Raw genomic sequence first — 22965 nt, forward strand, 5'->3', positions numbered from 1 at the left:
TTATTAAATAAGTAATTAGACTAATATAATTAATAATAATATGAGAATATAAATATTTAAGGAATACAATGAATCAACACTTTAAAATATGATTAATTGAAAATGGTTTAATATAATACAATTTTATGTACTTAAATTGTATAAAATTATAAATTTATATTAGATTGTATAAAATTGTTATATAAATTACAAAATGATATGTTACAAACTTGCATCAAATTTTAAATTTTTATTATTTAAACAGTTTGTATATGGTAAATGTTGGAAGTTTATGTTTTGTGATAAGTATTTAACTGGCAGTGCTTTGTAAAAAAAAAAAAATGTGATAATCAAAGTATGTCATTGTTGATTGATTAACTTTTAAAATTTAATTTATATATTAGTGTAGTTTAAACCATCTTGTTTTCATATTATTTTCATAGAGCTTGATCTGACGTCTAATAATTCATAATTTCTGACTCAATTTACTGGTTAAATGATGTTTTTAAAATTCCTATGTTTTTTTAGTTTTTCTTATTAAATAATATTAGGATAAGTAAAATTAACTAAACCATGTTATTTAAAGTTTGGAACGAGAATATTTATAGGTAATTGATCTTCACTAATAATATTAAATAATTCAAATAGTTGTCTAAGGCAAAGAATTAAACCTAATAAAGTAAGTAAACAAAAGAAAGAAATGAAAATATATTAAAAAAAATCGATAAGAAAAAAGGTTAAAAAATTTAGAAGATCTTAAATCAACATGAGGAAGTCCTCAATCGTTCTTTTTCTTGTTTTATAATATTCCTAATTTTATTTGTTAACATCTCAACATCTAACAGGGAACAACAATTTTAGAAGCAATATACCAAACTTTATAATTTATAATACAAGTTATAAACTGGTAAAACCATTATCATTCTGAATATCAACTTCATGAGAAATCGGCTTAAACTTTTTTGAATTGAGAACAACAAAGATACTTCAAAAACATGTATATATTAATGATTTACATTTTGGAACTTTTTATGCCATCTAATATTTTTTTAGAATTATCAAATGTTAATATTAATATTTGATAATTTAACAATTACTAATAATTTTCATAAAGTCTAATTATGAAAATTTTGATTCTTTAAATATTTATTATGAAAATAAATATTGGACATGATCGGAGTTAAATTGTCTTATTCAAACCAAAAAATTGAATTGATTTATTTAAAAAAAAATTAACATTTTCTAAAATTTTAAAATTCATCTTAACATAATTAAGAGTGATTAATACAATGACACAAAATATAGTTGAGGAGTTGAAGATCTTCATACCTAAATTTACATTAATTGGACACTTTTAAATCAGCATATCGCATTATTAAAATTTCTAGAGTATAAATTTGAATTTTATTGTAGCATATCAAATTAAAAGTTGATTAAAATTTTATCTGTACAATTTACTCTTAAATACATAAATCAAGTTGTGGATGGCTCATGAGTATACAGAACAAACCCCCTTATACCAAAACCTCACAATCTTAAATCAGAGAAATAATGTTTAACGTTTTTCTAAAGTGTAATGACTATTAATATTTATGAAACTAATAAATATGATAAAAAAATTAAAATATGATGAACATTAAAAATATAATTACAAAAATGTTAGTTATTATCAAGTGACATAGACAAAATCCACCAACCAAGAAATCTAAAATTCAATTAACAAAAAGCTTTTCTAATTTGTATGCGTTCATTTGATCAAATGAGCAGTCAGAAGATACCACCCCAATTTTAAATATCGTATTAATTTCTATAAGTTTATTGAATAACTAATATTACAACAATACATTAACAAACAACATAAGCTAAAATTAGTCTAATGTATAGTTTTTCCACATTCATCCATCTTTTCATATTATATATATATATATATATATACACACACACACACGCAAGAAAGTAAGCACTTTCAGAATTTTGCATTTAGTCCTTTTTCCTGTTTGATTATGAGAAGAGGTTCTATGCGCCTTGAAAAAGTCACAATTCATTATACGGCCAAAGGATCAAACAGAAAAATGGTTAGCAAGATGAAGCTAGTATCTACTATCTATCTAGTATATTTCAGTTTGTTAAGAATTCCAGGTTCTCTTTCAGAATGTTGTAGTGATTAATTTGAGGAACCTAACAGATTTGGGATAACTAAACTTATTCTCACAATTTTTCACCTGCACGTTGCAGGACTGTTCGAAGTTCATCTGCTATCTCATGAAGAAGGATAGGTTTTTGAATCAGTCCATTCATTCCCACTTGTAGACATTTCTCCTTGATGTGTTCTTCTGCACTTGCAGTCACAGCCACGATCAAGGGCCAATTACGGCTTTGGAATTTTCGAATCCTTCTTGTAACTTCAAAACCATCCATTTCGGGCATGTGAAGATCCAGTAGAACAATTTTGATGGAGTTACCAGAGGCACTTACAGCACTAAGACATTCAAATCCTGATGAAACAGCAGTTACTTGACACCCCAGTTTCTCAAGCAGCTTCTTGGTCACAGTCCTGTTTACATCATCATCATCAGCTAACACAACCTTAAGCCCTCTAAACTGGGAGTTTGAAATATCTTTGGTAGCAAGAATGAATCTTCCATGATATGATCCTGTCGGAAACCTGAGAAGAAGTGTCATTCCTTGTGTCACACCCATAGAGTTAGTTGACATCCAAATATTACCTTGCATCATCTGCATATTGTTCCATATTGTATCAACTGTCAGAATTACCACAAACAATCACACCACATTAAAACTAACATGCCTCAGCTGGTTTATCGCTGAAAGCTGCTCAACCAACCCAGTCAAGCTGGTAGGCAAGGACAAAATAAAATTCGGTTTTAGGCCCAACTGTTCAAAATATACAGGACAAAATGCATGAACGGACTTATCGTTATGTTATTTAGTGTTAATTGTTCTCAGAATACAACTGACGAATGGGGGAATTTTGAGCCTCTTTCATGTTAAAATTGCTTAACTAATCACAGGAGAAAAAAGTAGACTCTCTTAGCCATTTCTGCTATCTCAATATTCATTTTGTCCTTGACGCCTATGATGCTAGAAATTCTCACAATCTAGGTTAAGATCTCAAAAGAGGATAATATATCATAGATATGGGATAAACAAGACAAAATCTTAAAGTTATAGAGGAAAATAGCGACTGTAAAATGTTGCTAGACCCAAGGGATACCATGATTGTCAATAACAAAGAAAGATAGTTGTTAACAGACTGGAGATAAATTACAACTCATGAGATAGAAACCCTAATATCCTTAGCTGAAACATGCCAGGAGAGAAATCTGCGCAAAATTAAATGTCACTGCCACATACAAGAGATCACTGATTTGTAAATTTTCAAAAGAAAATGGTGCACCTACCTGCACTATTGTTTTGCACATGCTGAAGCTCAGGCCTTCCTTAGGTTCATTGTTGTGGTGCCTTCTACAAGAATAATTTGTTGTTGAAAATGATTCATCTGACTGGGAACTAATACCATTTACTCGAAAATTAAATTTTATATGTACATAGTCATTTTGCATGTTTGACCTCCATATTGCAACACTTCTATCATCTTTATCTCCACTACCACTTTCAAGATAAACTTGAAATATGAGTGTTCCTTTGTCACAAAGGTTCAATAAATAGCCAATCATATGTAAAATTACTTGGAAAGACCTTGCCTCATCACCAGCGACCAGATCAGGCAAAGACTTGTCAACATCAACTTCAAGACCAAAGCCTTTATATATACACAAACACTTGGTAGTGCAAGAAACTTCCCTCATCATTGAATGCAGACTGAAAGGTTTCATCTCCAACCGGAAGTTTCCATTGTCATTCGTGGAAATCTCCATCACATCATTAATCAATCGTGAGAGTGCATTGCTAACTTTGAAAATTGAGTCAATAACAATCTTCTGTTCTGGCCTTATACTATTATCCTCTTGAAACAGTGAAAGCAAACCCAGGATAGAATGCATCGGCCTCCGCATTCCATGACTCATAACTTTCTCAAACGAGCTCCTTGCCTTCCTGGCCATCATTGCATTCTTCTGGGCCTGTTGCAAAGCCCGGTTTTGCTCTGCAAGTTTCTGGCTCATAAGCTGAGACTCTTCAAGAACAGACGCGTGAGACAAAGCCACAGCAACCTGATCAGCAACCACTTCCACTATCTCCATTTCATGGGAGGTCCAAGACCTGGAGTTTGAATTCGGAAGAACCAAAACCAGTATAGCATAAGATGTCTCAACCATCTCTGGTGTCCCTCCTTTGAAATTGGAAACATGAAGTATCGGCATGCGGATGGCTGCCACGGCACCTGAATCCCCAGATCCACCACCGCTACTTGCAGCTCCGAGTGCCGAATCAGGCCTCAAAATCCACACCCCTTTGCTATTCTTTACGTCCAACACATCTGGATCACTAATAGGAATAGAATTGTGAAAACTACTTGCTGAGTTTGATTTCAACTCATGTGTCAAAAGCATTTCTCTCCTATCATCATCAGGCATCCAAACTGCACAATTGTGCAAATCCAAGGTCTTGGAAAGCTCAACAAGTGTGGTATACAAGATGGTATGCTTATCCAGAGACTTCCTAATCTCACAGGTGAGCATCCTAACATGCCATCTAGCTTCCTCCTGTTTCTTCATGATCCCAACCTCCTGGCCCAATTCCAACACATTCTGCCTCAAGAAGAGCTCCCTGACTTTGATTTTCAGCAGAAGAGGTATGAGGGTGGGAAAAGAAATGGCAGTGGCACAGGAGACAAGAGCAGTGAGAAACTTAGCAACAGTGAGGGAAAGAAACAACCGGAAAGAGTGGGGGCCATAGTAAGTATAGGCATTGAGTAAATGGGTCAATCCACAGAGAACTATGAACGCAATGAATTGAAGAAAGACCAATTTAAAGGGGACATTGGAACGGCTGACAAAGTAAAGGAGCTCAAGGGGAATGGAAAAATATGCAATGGCAATGAAAAAGTCACTCACTTTCTGGCAAACCAAGACGTTGTGGATGCTCCAAAGCCCTTCGTCATCACAATTGCAGTGTGAATATTCCACTTCGATAGCAAAGACAGAGAGCACCATAACCAACAGCAAGAAAAACAAAAGAAGCAGTCCTCTTTCCATGGCGACAAAATAATTAGAGCTACTATTTTCCTTTTTCTACAGCATCCCCAAAGAACATACACCGGAAATTGACACCACAATTGCTACACGCATTACAACAGATCTAAACTATGTTTAATTTCCCAAAACCCTAACAATTTGGAGTCAGAAATCGAGAAGACAATGAATAAATGAGGACCTGGTATGCTTTTGGTCAATGATATTAATTGATAAAATAATGCCACCCATCACCAAAAAATCCAATCTTAGGGTTTAAGATTGCACTTGGTCGAAGGCAGAGAGAAAGAGATGGGACCCACGCACCTTTACTCAACTGAACTGAAACTCCCTTCCTCTCTCAAACAACCTTTACCAGCAATAATCATAATCAATCCGACACTCAATTATTTACTACTGTAACACATGATTTCAAACATTTCTTAATGCATTGATTTTGACTTCTTCAAAATTGCATTCAAAAACTGAAAGTAGAAACAACAATTTAATACTTTGATTTTTAACCTGAAACTAAAATCAGATATAAAATCATTGATTCTAATTCAAACGAAACAGTATCAGATGTGATGAAAACAAGGGTGAAATATATTTTTAATTTTTAAAATGAAATTAAAATTTATTTGGGTTTTAAATTTTGATATATTTTAATTTTAAAATTTTAAAAATAAATAGATATAATTATTTAATTTAATGATTTTAAATTTATTTTATGTAGTAGTTAAAAAAGTTATATTTATTTATTTAATTAAACTGAATAAAAATTTAAAACAACCATAAAGTTTTGCACCTCCAGAAACCTTTTTGTTCCTTTACCTTGCATGTAACAATGTTATCTCCATTCCCTTTACACAATCCAGAACTATTCTTATTCTTTCATACTTCTTTTCCACCTTTATAACGTCTTGCTTTCGGACCACCTTTTGTTTTAGAAATTCGAGGACAATGTACAACATTCTCTGTTACTTCTTCCTCAACAACACTATTATTATAGGACTGTGAAGGAAGGGGAAATTCATTTTGAGTGCAAAATGCACTGTGAAAAAATGAGAATTTTTTTCATAAAAAGAAATGGAATCTTTTCATTACAAAAGAATTTGAAAAATCTTATAAATTTCAAAAAGATTTTCTTTCCAAAAATTCAAGATAATATTTTTCAAACGTTTCAAAAGAATCACAAAAATATCTGTGTTTATAAATATTCGCAAATAAAATATATGTAAGGAATAAATGATACTCGAGAATATTTAATATCAGTTGATAATAGACAGGAAATAGCTATAAACATATCGATGCGACTACCGTATTATTCATACCAATATCCAATACTAAAAAAGAAACTAAAAATTATATTTTATTAAATATTTAATTTATATTATATTATATTTTGTATATTTATTATGAATTTTAAAGTTTTAATAATGATACAATATTTATTACCCTAAATTTGAATCACATAAAGTAGATATTTATTGTGCAATATTAGTATTTTTGTTTATTTTTAATAAAAAAATGATAGTTAGTGACTTATGGAACAAAATATCTTATTCAACCTAATATGTGTGTTGTTTTGTATTGTATTTATGGAAGAAAAGAAGGTGACATGAAAATTGGGTTTTTTCTAATTTTGTAAAGTGGGCATCATGTTGTGCTGTAGCAGTGGAAGGCGATGATCCTTCAGACTGGGTCCGTAATATCATTTTCAGTAGTCACCACATATTAAAGTTTGATGTATGCATTATTATATGAAGAAAAAAATCAATAATGTTACAGATGTCACGAAGAGAATATTTCAAATTTAATTTTAAGATAAAAATTATTTTTGACAAATGTTATAAAATTTGTAAGCTAAGAATTTAATAATTAAGAATTTATCATGAGCTGGAAACTTATTAATTATCAATTAGTATACAAACTATATTAAAATACAAATTGTGGAAAATTCTAAGTAATAACTTAACTAATAGACGTAAAACGAATATAAATATATATAAAAAAGTAAACTAAAAATTCATAAAATAAATTACTTTTGAAATGTTTATAAAGTAAAAATTCTTAAAATAAATTATTTAAGGTGATTCTCAAATGTTTTTGTATTTATTAACATAGTTCATAAATTAGTTAAATAAAATAGTAAATATTTTTTTATCATACCAACAAAAAATCTAATATCTACATTATAATTTGTTTAGATGAATGATAAAAAAATAAAAACAAAATGTATAAAGTGTTTAATATGAGTAACTTAAAACTGAGAAACTTCTCATATTTAGGTTAAATTTTAAAAAATAAATTGTTTAGATACAACGTTTTTCAAGAAAAGATGTTTGACCAAATTTATCAGAAATACATTTTCATTAAAGAGGTGAAAATCTAACTTTTTTTAGTTAAAATAATAATTTTAATAAAAAATAATATTAATCTTATTAAAATATTTAATGTGATACTAAACTAAAACTAAATTTTTTAATAAAAATGATACATTGTTATGATGTTTTTAGAAAACCTAATAAATATTGTAAGAAATAGTTTTCATCAAGCAAATAAAATAAAATTCAATTATACAACAATTAATAATGTCTAGTAATTTTGTTTTAATCTATCAAACAGCTGTCCAACACTCCTTTAAAGAAAAATAATGAAAAATGAAGTAGGAGGTAGTTTTTATCTAGGGGAGTGTTTAATATACAATTTACAAAGTAATCATTGAAGCATCCATATTCAATATTAAAAACTGGTGCCATCATTATAGCTGAAAATATCACCACCAACTCTTCTATTAATTTGTTAAAAAGAAACAAATCATATTGGATGTGCAAAAGAAAATTAAATAAAATATTTTCATTGAATAATTAAGCTAAGTGATTCCTAGTTCTTGTATTCTGTTCACATGACCTTTGAGGCACTTTTCGTATATTGGTAATAAACTATTACACACTAGACATTGCTAAACAACTGAAAAGATGTAATGAATAAATAAGGGATCACTGAATCATTACTAAATGACAATGTTATAAAAAGCATGATCAGTATCAAATAACCACAGAAATGTTTTTTTTAATCATATAAATAGCAAAGAAATATTTTCGTCTGGATGTAATGTCTTTTTTGACACTGTTAAAGGAGATACATTAAAATGTATTGGTTGGTATTGGACAAAGTAGATATATCTCAACTATACCTTCTTTTATATTTTATTAATTAGTGAATAAGTTAATTTTAAAGTACAGAAAAACTCATTTTTTCCTCTTGAAAATTCTTTTGGAGAAATATATCTAAATAAACTGTAAGTAGATTATAATATCCAATTTATAGTTTAAAAGTGTTTCAAATTCGTTGTATTTATTTTATTTTTCTCATTTAAGTTTTGTGTTTATCCCTCAATATTTCAATCAAAAAGAAATTAGTCCTGCAAGAATCTAGGAAATAATATTTTTAATAAAAACAATTGAAAACGCCATTGGAAGTGCAATTTAAAAATACGTCTTCAGTTTTCCTTGCATCATAAATCAAAATGCTCTTAAAATCACAAATTTACTACTTATCTAAAAACTTCTGAGCATACAGAATATAGTTAAAAAGTATACAAGTTAACCATATTACACTACGCATAATGTGGACTGTATCTTAAAAATCGAAAAAGTTTCATTACATTTACTACTTTACGAGCCTAACGGCCAAGAAGATGAGCAGAGAAAGATAATCAACATTTTCAAAATAGGCTTAAATGACGAAGCATAATATAATAATCATGTAAGCTTTGACAGAATTTGGAAGAATATATCTTAAAGTGCACTTGAAAATGAAAGGAAAATATAATCCACAACAGATTAGCTAATCTAGGAAACATATATCTATGATATTTATCCCGGTATGAACTAACAGGCCTGCAAAAATGAAGTAAGCAACCTGATTTATACATACAACACCAGTAAATGAGGCAGAACAATATTTTCAAGGACAAGCATTAGTACTAATTTTCAGAAGCCACGAGCTTTAATGAATGGTGCATACTATAAACGGCATCACGCGACAAAGAGGACCGGTATGTATAGATATCATACATCTATCGCACATTGGTTTATCAAATCCAAAGCCATATCGAGTTTTCAATCGGGAATTTGCTCATAGCCCCCATTCTCAGGAGACTGGTGCGACCCATGACCTGTCCTTCCTGCGGATAGGAAACCTTATTACACCATAGCGAAACTATTAGAAGGAGCAGGTTAGTCCATACCTGTCAGCTCAAAACTGGAATTTCTTGAATCCGGACGAGCCCAGTCTGTGGACCGGGGAGGCGTCCCCTGCAAACCAAGCTGTTGAATCATGAAATGACTTCCCCCCATGGCTTGATGCTCATCATTTCCGCGGATTGGATTTCCACTGGGAGAGTCGACGGATTGGCGGAAACCTAAACTTGATACCGGTTCACTAACAGGTGGTGGTGGCAACTTACTTGCAGAGGCATCAACTTTTGGGCTAGAATCCTTCTTGTTGTCAATAAAAAATGTTCCAACGATGACCTGTGTAGATTAACCTTTCATAAAAAATGACTTCCAGGCAGCGGTTGATAGGAATAAAAACAGGAAGGTGCAAAATATAATAGTGAAATTTGACGATGTAGATATAAAGTAAGTCTATATGCATACTTTATTCACCGGTTTTCCCTATCAATTTTACTCTCACCAAGCACAACCCAAAATGCCCGTCTCATCTTCCCTTTTTCTCCCTATGAAAAATTTAAACATGTAAAATCACATTTGTGTATATTAAGGTGAAGGCTATAAAAAGAAACTACAGAACAAGCAGGAACAGAAGTAGAGAGCTGATCACATACAACTTTCTCTCCAACCCCTGTTTTACCTTGAAGCATATGTTAGCAACCTCATGACCGCAACTTAAAATCATATCAACAACTACCGAACCTTCCCACTAAATGAGGTTGGTTATATCTAGTGGTAAATAATGTCCTAATCATAAATCATGCTCAATGACACATTTTAAATCTAAATTATGTTGATGGTTAGGCCTACAATTTTTCAAGGCACAAATTGCATATTGATCAAGACAAAGAAAAATAGAATAGGGCACAGCTCATATTTGCCATCAAAAAGTTCTTCCATAGTTCTTTCTGAAATTACCTGAACTGGACCAGCTGCTTTAAGCGGCCCACCAACTCCACCGCCTATGATTTGTCCATCAGTGTTAGATAAACATACACTTAGACCACCAGTTCGAGTTCCAATCTCATTCCGGACGTAAGATCCAGTAAGTGAAATAATCTCAAATCGACCCTGATGTCAAAGCAAAGAGTCAAAAACTTTGATAACTGCAATATGAGCACATGAATACCAAATATAATAAAGCAGAATCCCTTGACAAAAAGAATTAACAATTTTTATTTTCAGCAATTAGCCATGTGCTCATTATGTTGTAGACAATGACTGCTGCTTAATAGTTAATTCATTAACAAGTGACAACACAGGAAAAAGATAATACTAACTTAATGCTGACCGGCACTAACTTTAAGTGACCGGTTGTAATCTAATATAGATAGTTTTCATTAAGGTTCCTCATTGTGTCTGTAGTCTTGAAGGCAACTCAAGAATGAAGATTAGTTTTCTTGTAAGAAACTGGTGCAAGAGTTATCTACAGATTCTGAAACCATTTTGCCAAAGCTTTCAATTTAGATCATGAGAAAATTGGTCCATAGAATTTGGGTTTATACAAATAAGCCATAAGCACACACGTGTACATGAGAAGATAGGATGAGATCAAAATGAAGAGCGTGAAAAGGGAAAATTAGTTATTGTTATTAAGTAGAATTTTAAATGAAAATCTATAATCCAATGTTTTTATAGGCATAATTAAGAAACAAGAGTTTTCAGAATGAACACCTTCAAAAATTTATGAGAAAAAATGAAGACAAAACACTAGTCCCTTTATTACTAGTAGTTAGAGAAAAATTCAAATTTGAAAACTCATTCACCTTGTTTGATGACAAGTGAAGAACCTTAAATCAAAGGGAGAGTACGTTTTCCTCTCCCGAGTAATGCTTAAATTATAACTTCTTTCCCTCCAATTTTAAAAATTACACTCTCCATCCACGTCAGAAACATGTTGCACTTTAGCGCATTGACTGATCCTCTTAATGGTGGTAAACAATTATGAATAAGCCTCCTAGTAGGGATGGAAATGGATAAAATTTGAAAAAGGTTATAAAATCCATTCATACACCACATTTAAAATTAAACCTGCCTCTGAACCCATACCCTGAGAGCCTCACCCATTTTTCACATTCTAATTAAATGGAATATTTTAATTCTGACAAACTAGTAAAACAAAAATGCTATTGTTAATACTGAAAATCAATTATGAAAAATCAACCAAACGAAAACATAAACTACAAATTATACCCCAAGTTGGATGGAAGAACAACAACTGCTCCCATAATTGAATGAATAATATAAAGCCATGAAAACTTTAGAGAGCAGAATTACAACAAAAGCCTTTAGGGTTTGAGATGAGAATTATATCATGGGTAAACTTTAAGATGACAACTTGTATCATTAAATAAGTAATTAAATATAATATTTCAAATTTTAGGTTTAATATATTAAATGATATGCGTGGGTATGAAATGGGGGGAGCATATTAAAGTACCCACCCATACTGGCATCTCCACACCTATTCCCATATAACTTTTGCAAGTATTTATACCTGGTCCCAAACCCATTTAGTAGATGATTTTCCTCGACATCTTTTTGTTAGGATCCAAATACAATTTTAATCTCTCCCAAGTGCATTTTTGCTCTCTGCAACTTTTAGCGTCACTGGAAACTAATTTTCCACATAGGACTTTTATGAACGACATAACGTTTACAATATTCCAACTAGTGGCCTAAGAACATCATCCAAAATCTTATTTTATTTGACAGTCAAAATCTTATTTTATTTGACTGTAAAAGTTTAAAAATAGTTGCCATTGTCAATAATGAAGAGTGTCAGAGAGGAAACTATCTTTAAGAGGCTCATTCACATTAAATAACCAAAGTGTAACACAAATCAATATATCTAAGGAGGAGAATGTAATTTACCCAACAATAAAATCAAATATATTATAAACAAGATTTTAAGTCTTGGTTTTATTCTAGTACTCACATAAACTAGATTTTGACAAAAATTGAAAGTTTCAACGTTTCCTTTTCCTTTAAAAGATTGTTTAAAGAATATCTATAAGAATATAACAAATAGATATGATAAAAAAAAAAGCAACTAATATGTTACCTCATATGTAATGTTGCCTCCTGAGGTTGCTGGCTGGCGAAGAGAGGCATTAGAGATGGAACCAGATGCAGAGAGAATACACATTTCACGCCTACTTTGTTGCATGAATAACATAATTTTCTGGCCAACATCCTATTGAGTGCACAGTTAAACAGTAATCAAAGTAATACACATACAGAAAAGAAAGTTGAAAATAAACTGGACAAATGACAAAACATAATAAATTCAAACAACAAGGATGGAGGAAAATTTACTTGTATAAAGAGTGGTGAACTACAAGGAAAAATTGAATAACATCAGAAAAATACAGAAACTAATAATTTCTCTGAAACAATTTATATGTTGGAAATGCAGAAAAAAGTGTAACTACACTGATTGTAATAGTTCACACGACATCCAAAGGTTAACTGTGGCTATTTGGCACACCTATTGCACCACACCTAGATCCATTGTATGAACCCTTAAGCAGGTGCAACTTTGTGAACTTCACCAAACGACACAGGATGACTAAGCTGACCCCTAAAAGGCATTATTCCTGAATTGTCCTAAATTGCATCCTCTCACCACATAATCTCAATTACAAGAGACACTGTTACATTATTTATAAAATATTTGCTCATAAACTCCCTTAGTCACTTAAAGCTGATCTGCCATGAAATTACTCTTTGAAAAGACTGAAATCACCACCACGCAAGAAAACCATGCACGTTGAACAAATCTGGAAGGACTATAAATAGATGGGATGGGGTGGAACAAAACATATGGTAATTAATTACTAATTAGTGGGGTCGTAAATAAGTATAACTATTCAAGCTTGACTGGTTAAATGCTTAATCAAACTGGTTTGCTTAATTAAAGAAACAAAAGCAAACTTACACTTGATATTAAACTCATTTATATACATAATATAAAGTTAAAATTACATATATATAACATCTTGAGCGTGTATTTCTATTTGTATATTATGATCTAGTATTCAATGTTATAATAAATACTAAATTGTAGAAAGTTTAAGGTAATATAAGTTTAAGGAAATTTTCCGCAAAAAGAAAAAATAATTGAATTAAAAATGGGATAAACAAACCACACGCAAGATTTATTTTTATCTAAACAAGTCTAACTCAATCTTCCGGTTAAACTCATTTATGTAGATGAGCCAAGCATTGTAATCCATTTTTCACAAGGCAAGTCTAAGATTTGTTGTTTGGCTGGACTAGTTTACATTCCTACTAATTAAACTCTTAGGGTAGGAGATACTTAAATGAACAATTTAGTTGGCATATATTAGTGATATATGATATATAGATTGTCAGGCTGTTTAGTATATAGGTTCAGATGCATGCAACATATAACAAATTATCAATTTAGTCTGTCAAATATTACCTTTTCTCTTAAATAGCCTTTAAGTAAGGAAATTACAAAACTAATCTCTAAGGTATTAAATATCCATCAATTTACTAATGTCCTACGAAGGATTTTTCAATACATAAGAAACTTTATAATGTGATTTCTAATACCTGGGAGAATGCTTATATAATTTGGTCATTTTAGGGACGACTATTAAGGATACGGAGTAACATTTTAGGGCTGAAATTGATGGGTTATTAATTTCTTTTATAATATAATAACCAAATCGGTTGGGACTTCGTTACAGGTCACTCACTGTACTTGCCCTGAAGCAAGTAGATGCAGAAATTTAAAATCCACAAATAATATTCGAAGACTGAAGTATGAATAACGCATACCTCACCAGCAGCAACGGCAATGACATGCGGAGTGAACCCTTGCCCTGCATTGCCTGCATCACCCCATTCACAGCAGAAACATCTAGTTAAAATTCTGCCATCAATCGCGCACTCGGTACCTTAGGTATTTTTGTCAATCCTTAAGCTAAAAGAAACACTTCCGTACGACTAAAAAACACTTTTAAACTCGTACGGAACGCTATACTCGCAATCCCAATTCCTAAACATTTTCAAATTAGAACGAAAAAACGAACGCAGAATCCACCAAGACAGAGAGAAGCAAACGCACGAGCATACGAATACAAAAGAAGCGGAATTAACGAGCGAAATTGAGAAAGGGAAAACGAACCTAGAGCGAAGGAATGGGATTTTTTGGATGTGAAAGATGAAGAAGAATGGAAGGTTGGTGAGTGGGGCTTCTTGTCCGCGGAGAACGACTGAGACGAAGCCGTAGCGGCTTTCTTGGCGGCAAGAGCCTGCTCCGGCGTGCCGTACTTCCTCGGGCGCCCCCGCTTCCTCTTGGCCGGTTCCAGCTGCGACGAGACAGCCGAGGCCACGGAGTGAGGGTAGAGTATGTGTGAGGCGTCGGCGTTGGGCAAGAGGCCGTTGGTCGGAGAGGCGGTGGTGGCTGCGGCGGTCTGGGGCGGTGGTTGGGGCTGGTGGTGATGGTGGTGGTGGGGGTGGTGGTGGTGGAAGAAGGAGGTGAGTTGGTTGTCATTAGGTTCCATGTTTGGGACAGAAAGATGTGTGTGCTCCCACTGCTCCCACTGCTTTTTTTTTTAGATATTTTAATTTATTTTTATAATGAAAACAAAAACAGTTTATCTTGTAAGAAGGGCAGTGCAGAGTCTGAACTCAACCCTTTCCATTTCGTCTTTCCCTCTCTTATTTTCACCCTCTCCCTCTCTCTCTCCATATTTTCTTATTCTATTTTTCTACCTTTTTTATTTTTATTTTACTCATCATCTTTAATTTAATAATAGTAATAATAATAATAATAATAAATATTAAATAAAAAGAAAACTGGAGAAGTGGGAGGTGGATATTTGAATGGGTGACAAGGAAGTAGTGAGTAGGAGCAGTCACAGACAGTGACACTGACAACCAAATATACAAACCGATAAGGGTTGAGCTTCTTCCGAATCCTAGTCACTCAACCAACCTTACCTTCTCTTTCTTTTTTTTCTTTTTTTTTTTTTCTTTTTCACTCTCTTCCTCTCATATTCTCTCCCAATTCCCTAACTCACAGATACACAAGACAAACCTTTCTCTTTCCTCTCTCGAATACGAGATTTTTCTTCACACTTCATTCAAATAAATATTCATAGGTTAAATATGATTTTACTTTCTTAATTTTTAGTAAGAAATTCAATTAATTTATATTTTAATTTTTTACCCAATTTTGTTTTTTAATTTAAAAAATGTGTATATTTAGTTTTTTAATCAAATTTTGTTAAATTTATTTAACTTTTCGATTAAAATTTCAAGTACGAGTTCAAGTTTCATATTGGATAAAAATAAGATAAGGTAAATCATTACATAGGTTGAAAATCTATTAACTCATTGTCTTAAGTTTTTTTTTTTAAACAGTGGTGTCAATCTTTTATGTGATTGAAATGAATGAATTTTCTTCTTGATAGACCCAACACTTTCAGATCATTTCAAGATAGTATTTAAATTATTTATAGTATTTCACGTATTCTTTTTCCATTTATGTTTTTAAACTTCAAATAAATTTAAGAAACAACTCTAAAAATAAGAGATTAAATTAGTCTAAAATTTTAAAAAAAAAAAACTAACTTCAATTTTCACAATAAATTAAGGATCAAACAAATATTTAACTTTATATTGAATTATAAATCTAATTTAATAATTACAATGTAAAAAATAGTTTCGTAATATTTGAAATTATAAGAGGAATGAATATGATAAACTTTTTTAAAATGTGTTTTAAAATAATTAATAAAAAATTAAGATTTTAGTGAGGGTAAATTCTTAATCGGAGAAAAGTTGTAGTAGCTTTTTGAAATCTAATTAATAATAACAAGAGAGGTCCTTTTTACTATTGAGAAATCTGTGGCTGTATGGAAGAAAGATTTTGGAAGTCTTGACTTTAAACAGGGTTATCTAGAAGGCAAGATTGGACGTGTGTGGGATTGCGTTGGATTGTGCTATGGGTTTGTGAACAGGGAGACATCATCAATGAATTGGAATACTATGTAATTCTGCAACATATCACATTGTGGGAGCTGTTGCCATAAGGTAAGGAATACTTTATCTCAGATTATTGTTTTATATGCAGATTGATAATCAACAAAAACTTTATCAAATAAACAAATTCAGAAGCTAGAATGGATAAGCTTTTTCGTAAACTAAAATCAATTTAATTTTACAGAAAAACTGGATTCCTTTTATTTTTCTTTTCTTAAAACTGGTGTTTTCTTTAAAGTTATTCAGATTAGGGATTCTTATTTTTCCAGAAAGGAGCTGTGTTTTGTGCATCTAAAGGATTCGGACACAAAATTCATTATTCGATATGAGATACCGAGTTCAGGAAACTATTTAAGTTAACATGATTTTATTACATTGTAAACAACTTCATTATTCTCAATTGACATATTGAGCATAATTTCACAAAAGCAATCACATGTTAGTGGGCACAGATAAAAGAATCTCTTCTGAGAAATGATCAAGAAGTGCAATGGCTGATGCATCTATGCACTCATGCAATTAAAAGCCAACAAACACAAGATAGGCACGAGAGATGCAAAATAAGCATTCAATATAATTTCAAACCCCTTTTCACTTCTTGCATAATATTGACTTGATCATGTGAATGTAAATTGGAAAGCTTATGAAAGAACCCATCTGATGTTTCAATTCATTTGACTGTTTCTTTACTTGCAATAACCAAATTCTAGATAAACCTTGCGTATAAAAGTTAAAACTCCAGTCAAACCTATTATGCAGTAAATATAATTCAACCACAATTTCATTACAATTTTTGAACCAGCTGAATCATTACCAAGAAGTCTAATGATTTAAATTACTTTTTTTTTAAATATTGCTAAAAAAAAGTTAAATAAAACCGCAATCAAACAGGATGAAATGATTTTTTTTTCCAACATTTAAGTGTCAGCTAAAGATACCTTAAGAAAATAGTACCGAAAGCAAAAATTCTCAATTTATGGTATAAAAAAAACTCTTAATTTTAAATAATATATTGTTTAATATTTAATAATTTATTTTCCCAAAACCTTGACAAAAATTCTTCCCCTCACTGTTGACAAGTATAGCTGTAGCATTAGGTGGGTAATGTGATCTTTAAAATACTCCCTAAAATAATCAGACTTTTTATGCTCCCCCAACAGAGAAGAAAACATTAAAAGTGGCAAAAACGACTAGTCAAATTTCTCAATCCCTCCACGGTTGAGGGTTATAACCATTTAGGCTATATAAACTGCCAGTTCAGACTTTATTCAGCCTAATTTAAGCACAACACAGAAGAAACTAGGACAGGCAAAAAGTTCAAAATATAACTCCCAATCAATTACATTTTAATCCAAGAAGCAAGCAAAATTCTGTGCGAAATACTTGATAAGAAAGCAACACCATTTTACACATAGGTCACAGCTTATGTAGACTGAAGAGGTGATTACAAGTTATAACGGAATCCCCTGTAACCAAAATCTACCAATTGTCACTTGCCACCACCACCAACAACAATGGTCTAATCTCAGTAACTGAGATTGGGATACATGAATAATATGATACCATGGAGGTTCGGTTAAAAACTAAATTCCCAAAAATCTTATTCACAATCAGTAGTCACCTCTACTGAAAAAAGAACACTTCGGAAAATTTCCAAACCAGGTTACCCACAAGAATTGCAAGTTTCAACGTGGAAGCTTTAGAGCCCATCTTTCGGAGATTCATTGTCAGTTGTTTCTTTGGTAGATACCGTCGCCAAGACATGTGAGCTTTTGATTTCTTCTAACTGTGAAGACAAATAACACATATATGGTGAATAAACCCTAACATCAGTCCAACCGAAAAATAAAACCAACAAATTCAAGAAAATCAATGGAATATTCTAATAGTATCAGAGGCCAAGATTACCAAATTTTGGATTAGAAGTTTAGTATTTTCTTTTGATTTAGGGGATCTTTAATATTTTCCATAAATATAACGTTGATCCGAGAGTCATAATCCACTTATATGGAGATCAATCATCATAGATGGAAAGTTAACATACTTAAGAATACATCTAATGGAAGCCCAGATTTTGGAGAATCATTTCCATCCTTTTCAGTGGCATGGCATGCGAGGGAACACACAATAATTAACTTGACCAACAAGTTGTCAGTGGAATTAATGGACGAAAGCAAATTATATGGGATTGCACATTTATTTTTCTTTGAAACTGTTAGGATAATATGCTTATACGTATATATATATATATACACACACACACACACATATATGGAAATTTAGCAGATTTAGTGAGCTGAAAATCTGATTGACAGCTTGTAATTAAATTGTATTTATATGAGGTGTCTCCGGTAGGAAAATACACAACTTTGCCCTCGTGCTCTCTAAGTTTAGCACGGTATCAACCTAGGTTACAATCCCAGAGCTTAGAATACGTTCTTTGTTCTTGTTTTCTTACCCTAGTCCAAGTTCCTGGATCTTTTTTGTTTTCCAGTCAAGTTGTTCTAGGTTATCTGTTTCCCTGTCCTGATTACCCTCTAGTTGTATTTTGTTTCCTTTGAACTACATCCATGTCTATGAAAAATATATGATGTTTTATCAATTTGCCTTAATGCCAAAAATTACTCAGTATGGGAGTTCCAATCCCAAATATTTGTCAGAGAAAAATATCTGCTGGGGCATGTTGGTTGTAGCACACCTCTCTGACAAAATCCAACATAATGTTGACTATGCCAAATGGAGTGTTAAAGATTCTCAAGTCATGGCATGGATCCTAGCTTCCGTGGATCCTAGCTTCCGTGGATCCCAGAATTGTTCTCAACAGTCTTTATGAGACTACAACAAGGATGAGGACACTTGAAGAAAGTCTATAATGAAAAGAAAGACTATAATGAAACCAATGCAGCTCGATGATTCCAGCTCGAATATCACATATCTATCTTTAATCAATACAGTCTCTCCATGTGTAACTTTTATTCTCAATTCATGAATCTTTGGCCTCGATAAACTGATATAAGTTATGAAAACTTGACATCTCATGGTCTTAAGTTCAATCTAAGCAATTCATGAAACTACTAAACAACATCAATTTCCTTTTGAAATTGTGATCTGACCTTGAAGGTATCCGAGGTCATCACTGGATGCATGTCTCAATGATTTGTTATGTGAAGAACAATGTGGTTGTTCAATGATTTTGCTGCAAGAAGTTTGGACATAATGCACCAAACTGACAACACAATCTGTTGTTGACTGTGTTTCTTGGGTATTCTCCTTACCAAAAGGGCTTTCTATGTTATGATCCTAACCTTAGCTGGATTCAGGTCTCTAGAAATGGCATCTTCCAAGAAAATACATTTTTTTGCAATACATCATGACTCTCTCCAATTTCTATTTTTCCATTGTTTTCTAACTCTTTGGCAGGTCAATCATCATCTAAACCTTGCTTGGTCAACTAAAGACGAAGTGTTGTGACTCAAAATCACGAAACAAAATCCCATGGGGCCCCTAAAATTAATTCCTTGGCCGCTGACCCAGTACAGGAACCAGATCCATCTCCATTGTGACACAGTTTTCTTGTTCCTAAGCCCACAAATGGGTACTATAAATTCCTTGACAGCAAAATCATCAACAGGCAATGGAGAATGAATGTTGGTTAAAGGCTGTTGAAACTGAACTTCTTGCCTTAGACGAAGCTCAAAATAGGATTTAGTATCATTGATGCTTGTGAATCCACAAACACCAATTTGAGGGGGGTGTAAATAGCATTAATGGACAAAAGCTAATATATGGGATTGTACATGTATTGGTATTTGTACCTATTATTTTCATCCCTTAATAGAATAATATGTTTAAATGTATATACGGCAGTTTAGAAGATTTACTGGGCTGAAAATCAGATTGACAACTTATAATTAGATTGTATTTGTATGAGATTTCGACAACAGAAGAAGGCAAAGTTTTGCCTCATGCTCTGAGTTTAACACCAGTATGTGCATGCACAGTTCTGCCAGCATACGTATGAGAGAGTATAAAGAGGGGGGCCTTTTATATGCTGAGAATGAGATGAGTATACATTGATAATTAAATCTTATCAAATATAGTAAAGAACAAGACACAAAAATCACGTAACTTCTTCAGAGTCATGCTATTAAAAGTAATTTCTAATACTAATTGTCCATATATACAGAAATGATAACAATTGCGTGCCCGAGAGGAGATGTTACTGTTGATCATTCAGTCAAAGTGGATGGTCAAAATTGGTTTTAACTTTCATGTAAAACAATCGTATCCACAAGAGGAGCTTTGTTCTCTTCTACCAGTCCCTGACCTCCATCCCTTCTATACAGGTCCATAGCTCTTTTCCAATCCATATTTTCCCCTTACTTTATCCCCTACATTACCTTTAGTGAACCTAAAATAACCAACTTCCCTAACCACACAAGACATTAGTATCCATCATAAACAACATTTCAAGTCCATATTCTTGTTGCTAATCAAGAGTTCCACTTTTTTTATCACATGCTTTATACACAGTATATTATCCATTTCACCTGCCATCATGAATCCTAACATCTACAACCCTGTACATTACAAGTATAACTGTGGCTGGATAGACTTCTCAGTAAATGCCAAAAGAAAAAGGAAATAAAGTCGTAAAATGAACTAATCTTCTCCCTTAAAATCACCTTATGTATTTCAATTTTTGTTCAAACCCACTAATCAGCTTATCAAAGACTACATTTTTACATATTTACCGATTAACTTAATAGCATTGTGTAATTAATTATTAATTATATTATTAATTATACTTCGTTAAACGGAGATAATATTACATATTCCCAGTAACTGTCTAGAAGGGTAAAAATTAAAAATGACAAATAATAATAATAATAATAATAATAATAAAACCTCTTTGCAGGTTCTCTGGTGCGCTGCCAACAGCTCGTTGTATTTGATTTGCAGATCGGAGAATTCGGCCTGCAATTTTTCATACTCGGAGATGGAAGGACAGCTGAGCTTCTGTTGAATGAACCTGCGAAGAGAAACGTGTGTGTCACACGTGTAGAGTCACAGATGAGAATGGGAAGTGAAGAAGTGAACATACTCAACGGCAGAAGAAGGCTTGTCGTTTTGCTCGTACAAAGCAACGAGAACTTCAAAAACGCCAAATTGGGAACAAAGAAAGAAACAAGAATTGTTAATTAACTGAAGAATTAGTTGAAAAACGCAGAGATGAATATGCGAATGGGAAAGAAACCTTTGGTGAGAGCATCCACAGCTCCACTTGTTTCCAGATATTTTCTAAAAGCTTCCTTCTTTGCTTCTTTTTCCTACAAAATCAATTGATTATAACGATTACAGTGTGAGATTCATTCATATTGATTTTGATTAAGTGAGAAAAAGAAAATGATGAAATTTGGAACCTCTTTGTATCGCATCATCATCTGTTAGATCGACACCCAATGATTCTATTCTTTGCTTTCGCACTTACCCGATCTGCGTCCACTCTTCATACTCATTAAATAATTCTATTCTTGGTGGTTTAATGGAGTGAAAAAATCTCAAGTCTTTTTTTTTTTATTTAACAAGTCTCGTTTATTGTGTGTTAACAAAATGATGCAAGAAAGTATATTGTTAGGGTGTTTCTTTCGTTAGGTGAGAAAAAAAATGCAAAACTTATGAAATTTAATTCATACTTATCTAAGTTTATATTACTTGTATTTAAATGTATTTATTTCAAATTTATATTTATATTTTTAGATTAAATTCACTTTCTTTAATTATATTTGTATTAATTGTTTAGATTTTGATAATTTAATATTAAGATGTGTCTTAGTAATTTCAAGTTATAAAATGTTGGGTAAACAGAATCTTAGAATAACATTACATTGGATTATAAGAGATTAAGGCTTTGTTCTTTTGAGGAGATTTAAAGATAAATTTTTGGTTTAATGTCTCAATAGGTTCCTATTTTTGTTCAGAATTTGAAATAGGTCCCTTTATTTTTTGGCGTCTCAATTGGGTCCTTATTTTTGTTAATTTGATGCAAATAAATCCTTTCCGTCAATTTCATCAAACGACATTAATGAATGTGTGACGTGGCCTTACACGTGTCAATACTGTCCTCAGGCCACGTCACACATTCATTAACGCCCTTTGATAAAATTGACGGAAATGATTTATTTGCATCAAATTAACAAAAATAAGGACCCAATTGAGACGCAAAAAAATAAAGGGACCTATTTCAAATTCTGAACAAAAATAGGGACCTATTGAGACATTAAACCTAAATTTTTTTGTCGTTTATTTGAGTGAATTTGGAGGTAAATGAGAGTGAATTTGGAAATAAAATTTGTGAGAATTAGTATAAAATTGTATTGACATGACAAATTTAAAAAATTTATTTCCAAATTCAGTCTCATTTACCTCCAAATTCATTCAAATAAACGACAAAAAAATTTATCTTCAAATTCACTCTCTCAAATCCACTCAAAAGAACAAGGCCTAAGTCAAATTTCAGGATTAAAATAAAATAAAGTAGTTAGTTTGAACTTGAATTACTGAAATACGAC

The 22965-nt window shown here is 32.1% G+C and overlaps 3 protein-coding genes and 1 long non-coding RNA gene across 6 annotated transcripts; 1 reads left to right on the plus strand and 3 right to left on the minus strand.

The window, feature by feature from the left end:
• Positions 1–1936: 1936 nt before the first annotated feature.
• Positions 1937–5550, minus strand: LOC124837854 (protein EIN4-like). The gene is made up of 2 exons (XM_047313311.2): positions 3402–5550; positions 1937–2715 (listed from the first exon to the last, which is right to left on the minus strand). The coding sequence occupies exons 1-2, from the start codon at positions 5154–5156 to the stop codon at positions 2188–2190; spliced, it is 2283 nt and encodes a 760-aa protein (XP_047169267.1). The 5' UTR covers positions 5157–5550; the 3' UTR covers positions 1937–2187.
• Positions 5551–8868: 3318 nt separating this feature from the next.
• Positions 8869–15033, minus strand: LOC124837852 (AT hook motif DNA-binding family protein). Of its 2 annotated transcripts, none has more exons than XM_047313308.2 (6): positions 14532–15033; positions 14183–14235; positions 12438–12569; positions 10292–10444; positions 9388–9673; positions 8869–9339 (listed from the first exon to the last, which is right to left on the minus strand). In XM_047313308.2, exons 1-6 carry the CDS (start codon positions 14908–14910, stop codon positions 9260–9262), a joined length of 1083 nt encoding a protein of 360 aa, XP_047169264.1. In that variant the 5' UTR covers positions 14911–15033; the 3' UTR covers positions 8869–9259. The 2 variants fall into 2 exon arrangements, with proteins under 2 accessions (XP_047169264.1, XP_047169265.1); XM_047313309.2 differs by having other exon boundaries at positions 8869–9324; positions 14532–15022.
• A 1234-nt stretch (positions 15034–16267) lies between these two features.
• LOC148198765 (uncharacterized) lies at positions 16268–20271 on the plus strand. Of its 2 annotated transcripts, none has more exons than XR_015786986.1 (2): positions 16268–16444; positions 19054–20271. It is a non-coding gene; the product is annotated as an uncharacterized LOC148198765 (long non-coding RNA). The 2 variants fall into 2 exon arrangements; XR_015786985.1 differs by having other exon boundaries at positions 19814–20271.
• Positions 17701–21973, minus strand: LOC124837856 (c-Myc-binding protein). Its single transcript, XM_047313313.2, has 5 exons — positions 21817–21973; positions 21651–21723; positions 21498–21546; positions 21302–21425; positions 17701–18179 (listed from the first exon to the last, which is right to left on the minus strand). The coding sequence occupies exons 1-5, from the start codon at positions 21835–21837 to the stop codon at positions 18093–18095; spliced, it is 354 nt and encodes a 117-aa protein (XP_047169269.1). The 5' UTR covers positions 21838–21973; the 3' UTR covers positions 17701–18092.
• Positions 21974–22965: the final 992 nt, after the last annotated feature.

The sequence above is a fragment of the Vigna umbellata genome, chromosome 5 (assembly GCF_029865625.1).
Source record: "Vigna umbellata cultivar VRB3 chromosome 5, Vumbellata_1.0, whole genome shotgun sequence".
NCBI classification, from domain to species: Eukaryota; Viridiplantae; Streptophyta; class Magnoliopsida; order Fabales; family Fabaceae; genus Vigna; species Vigna umbellata.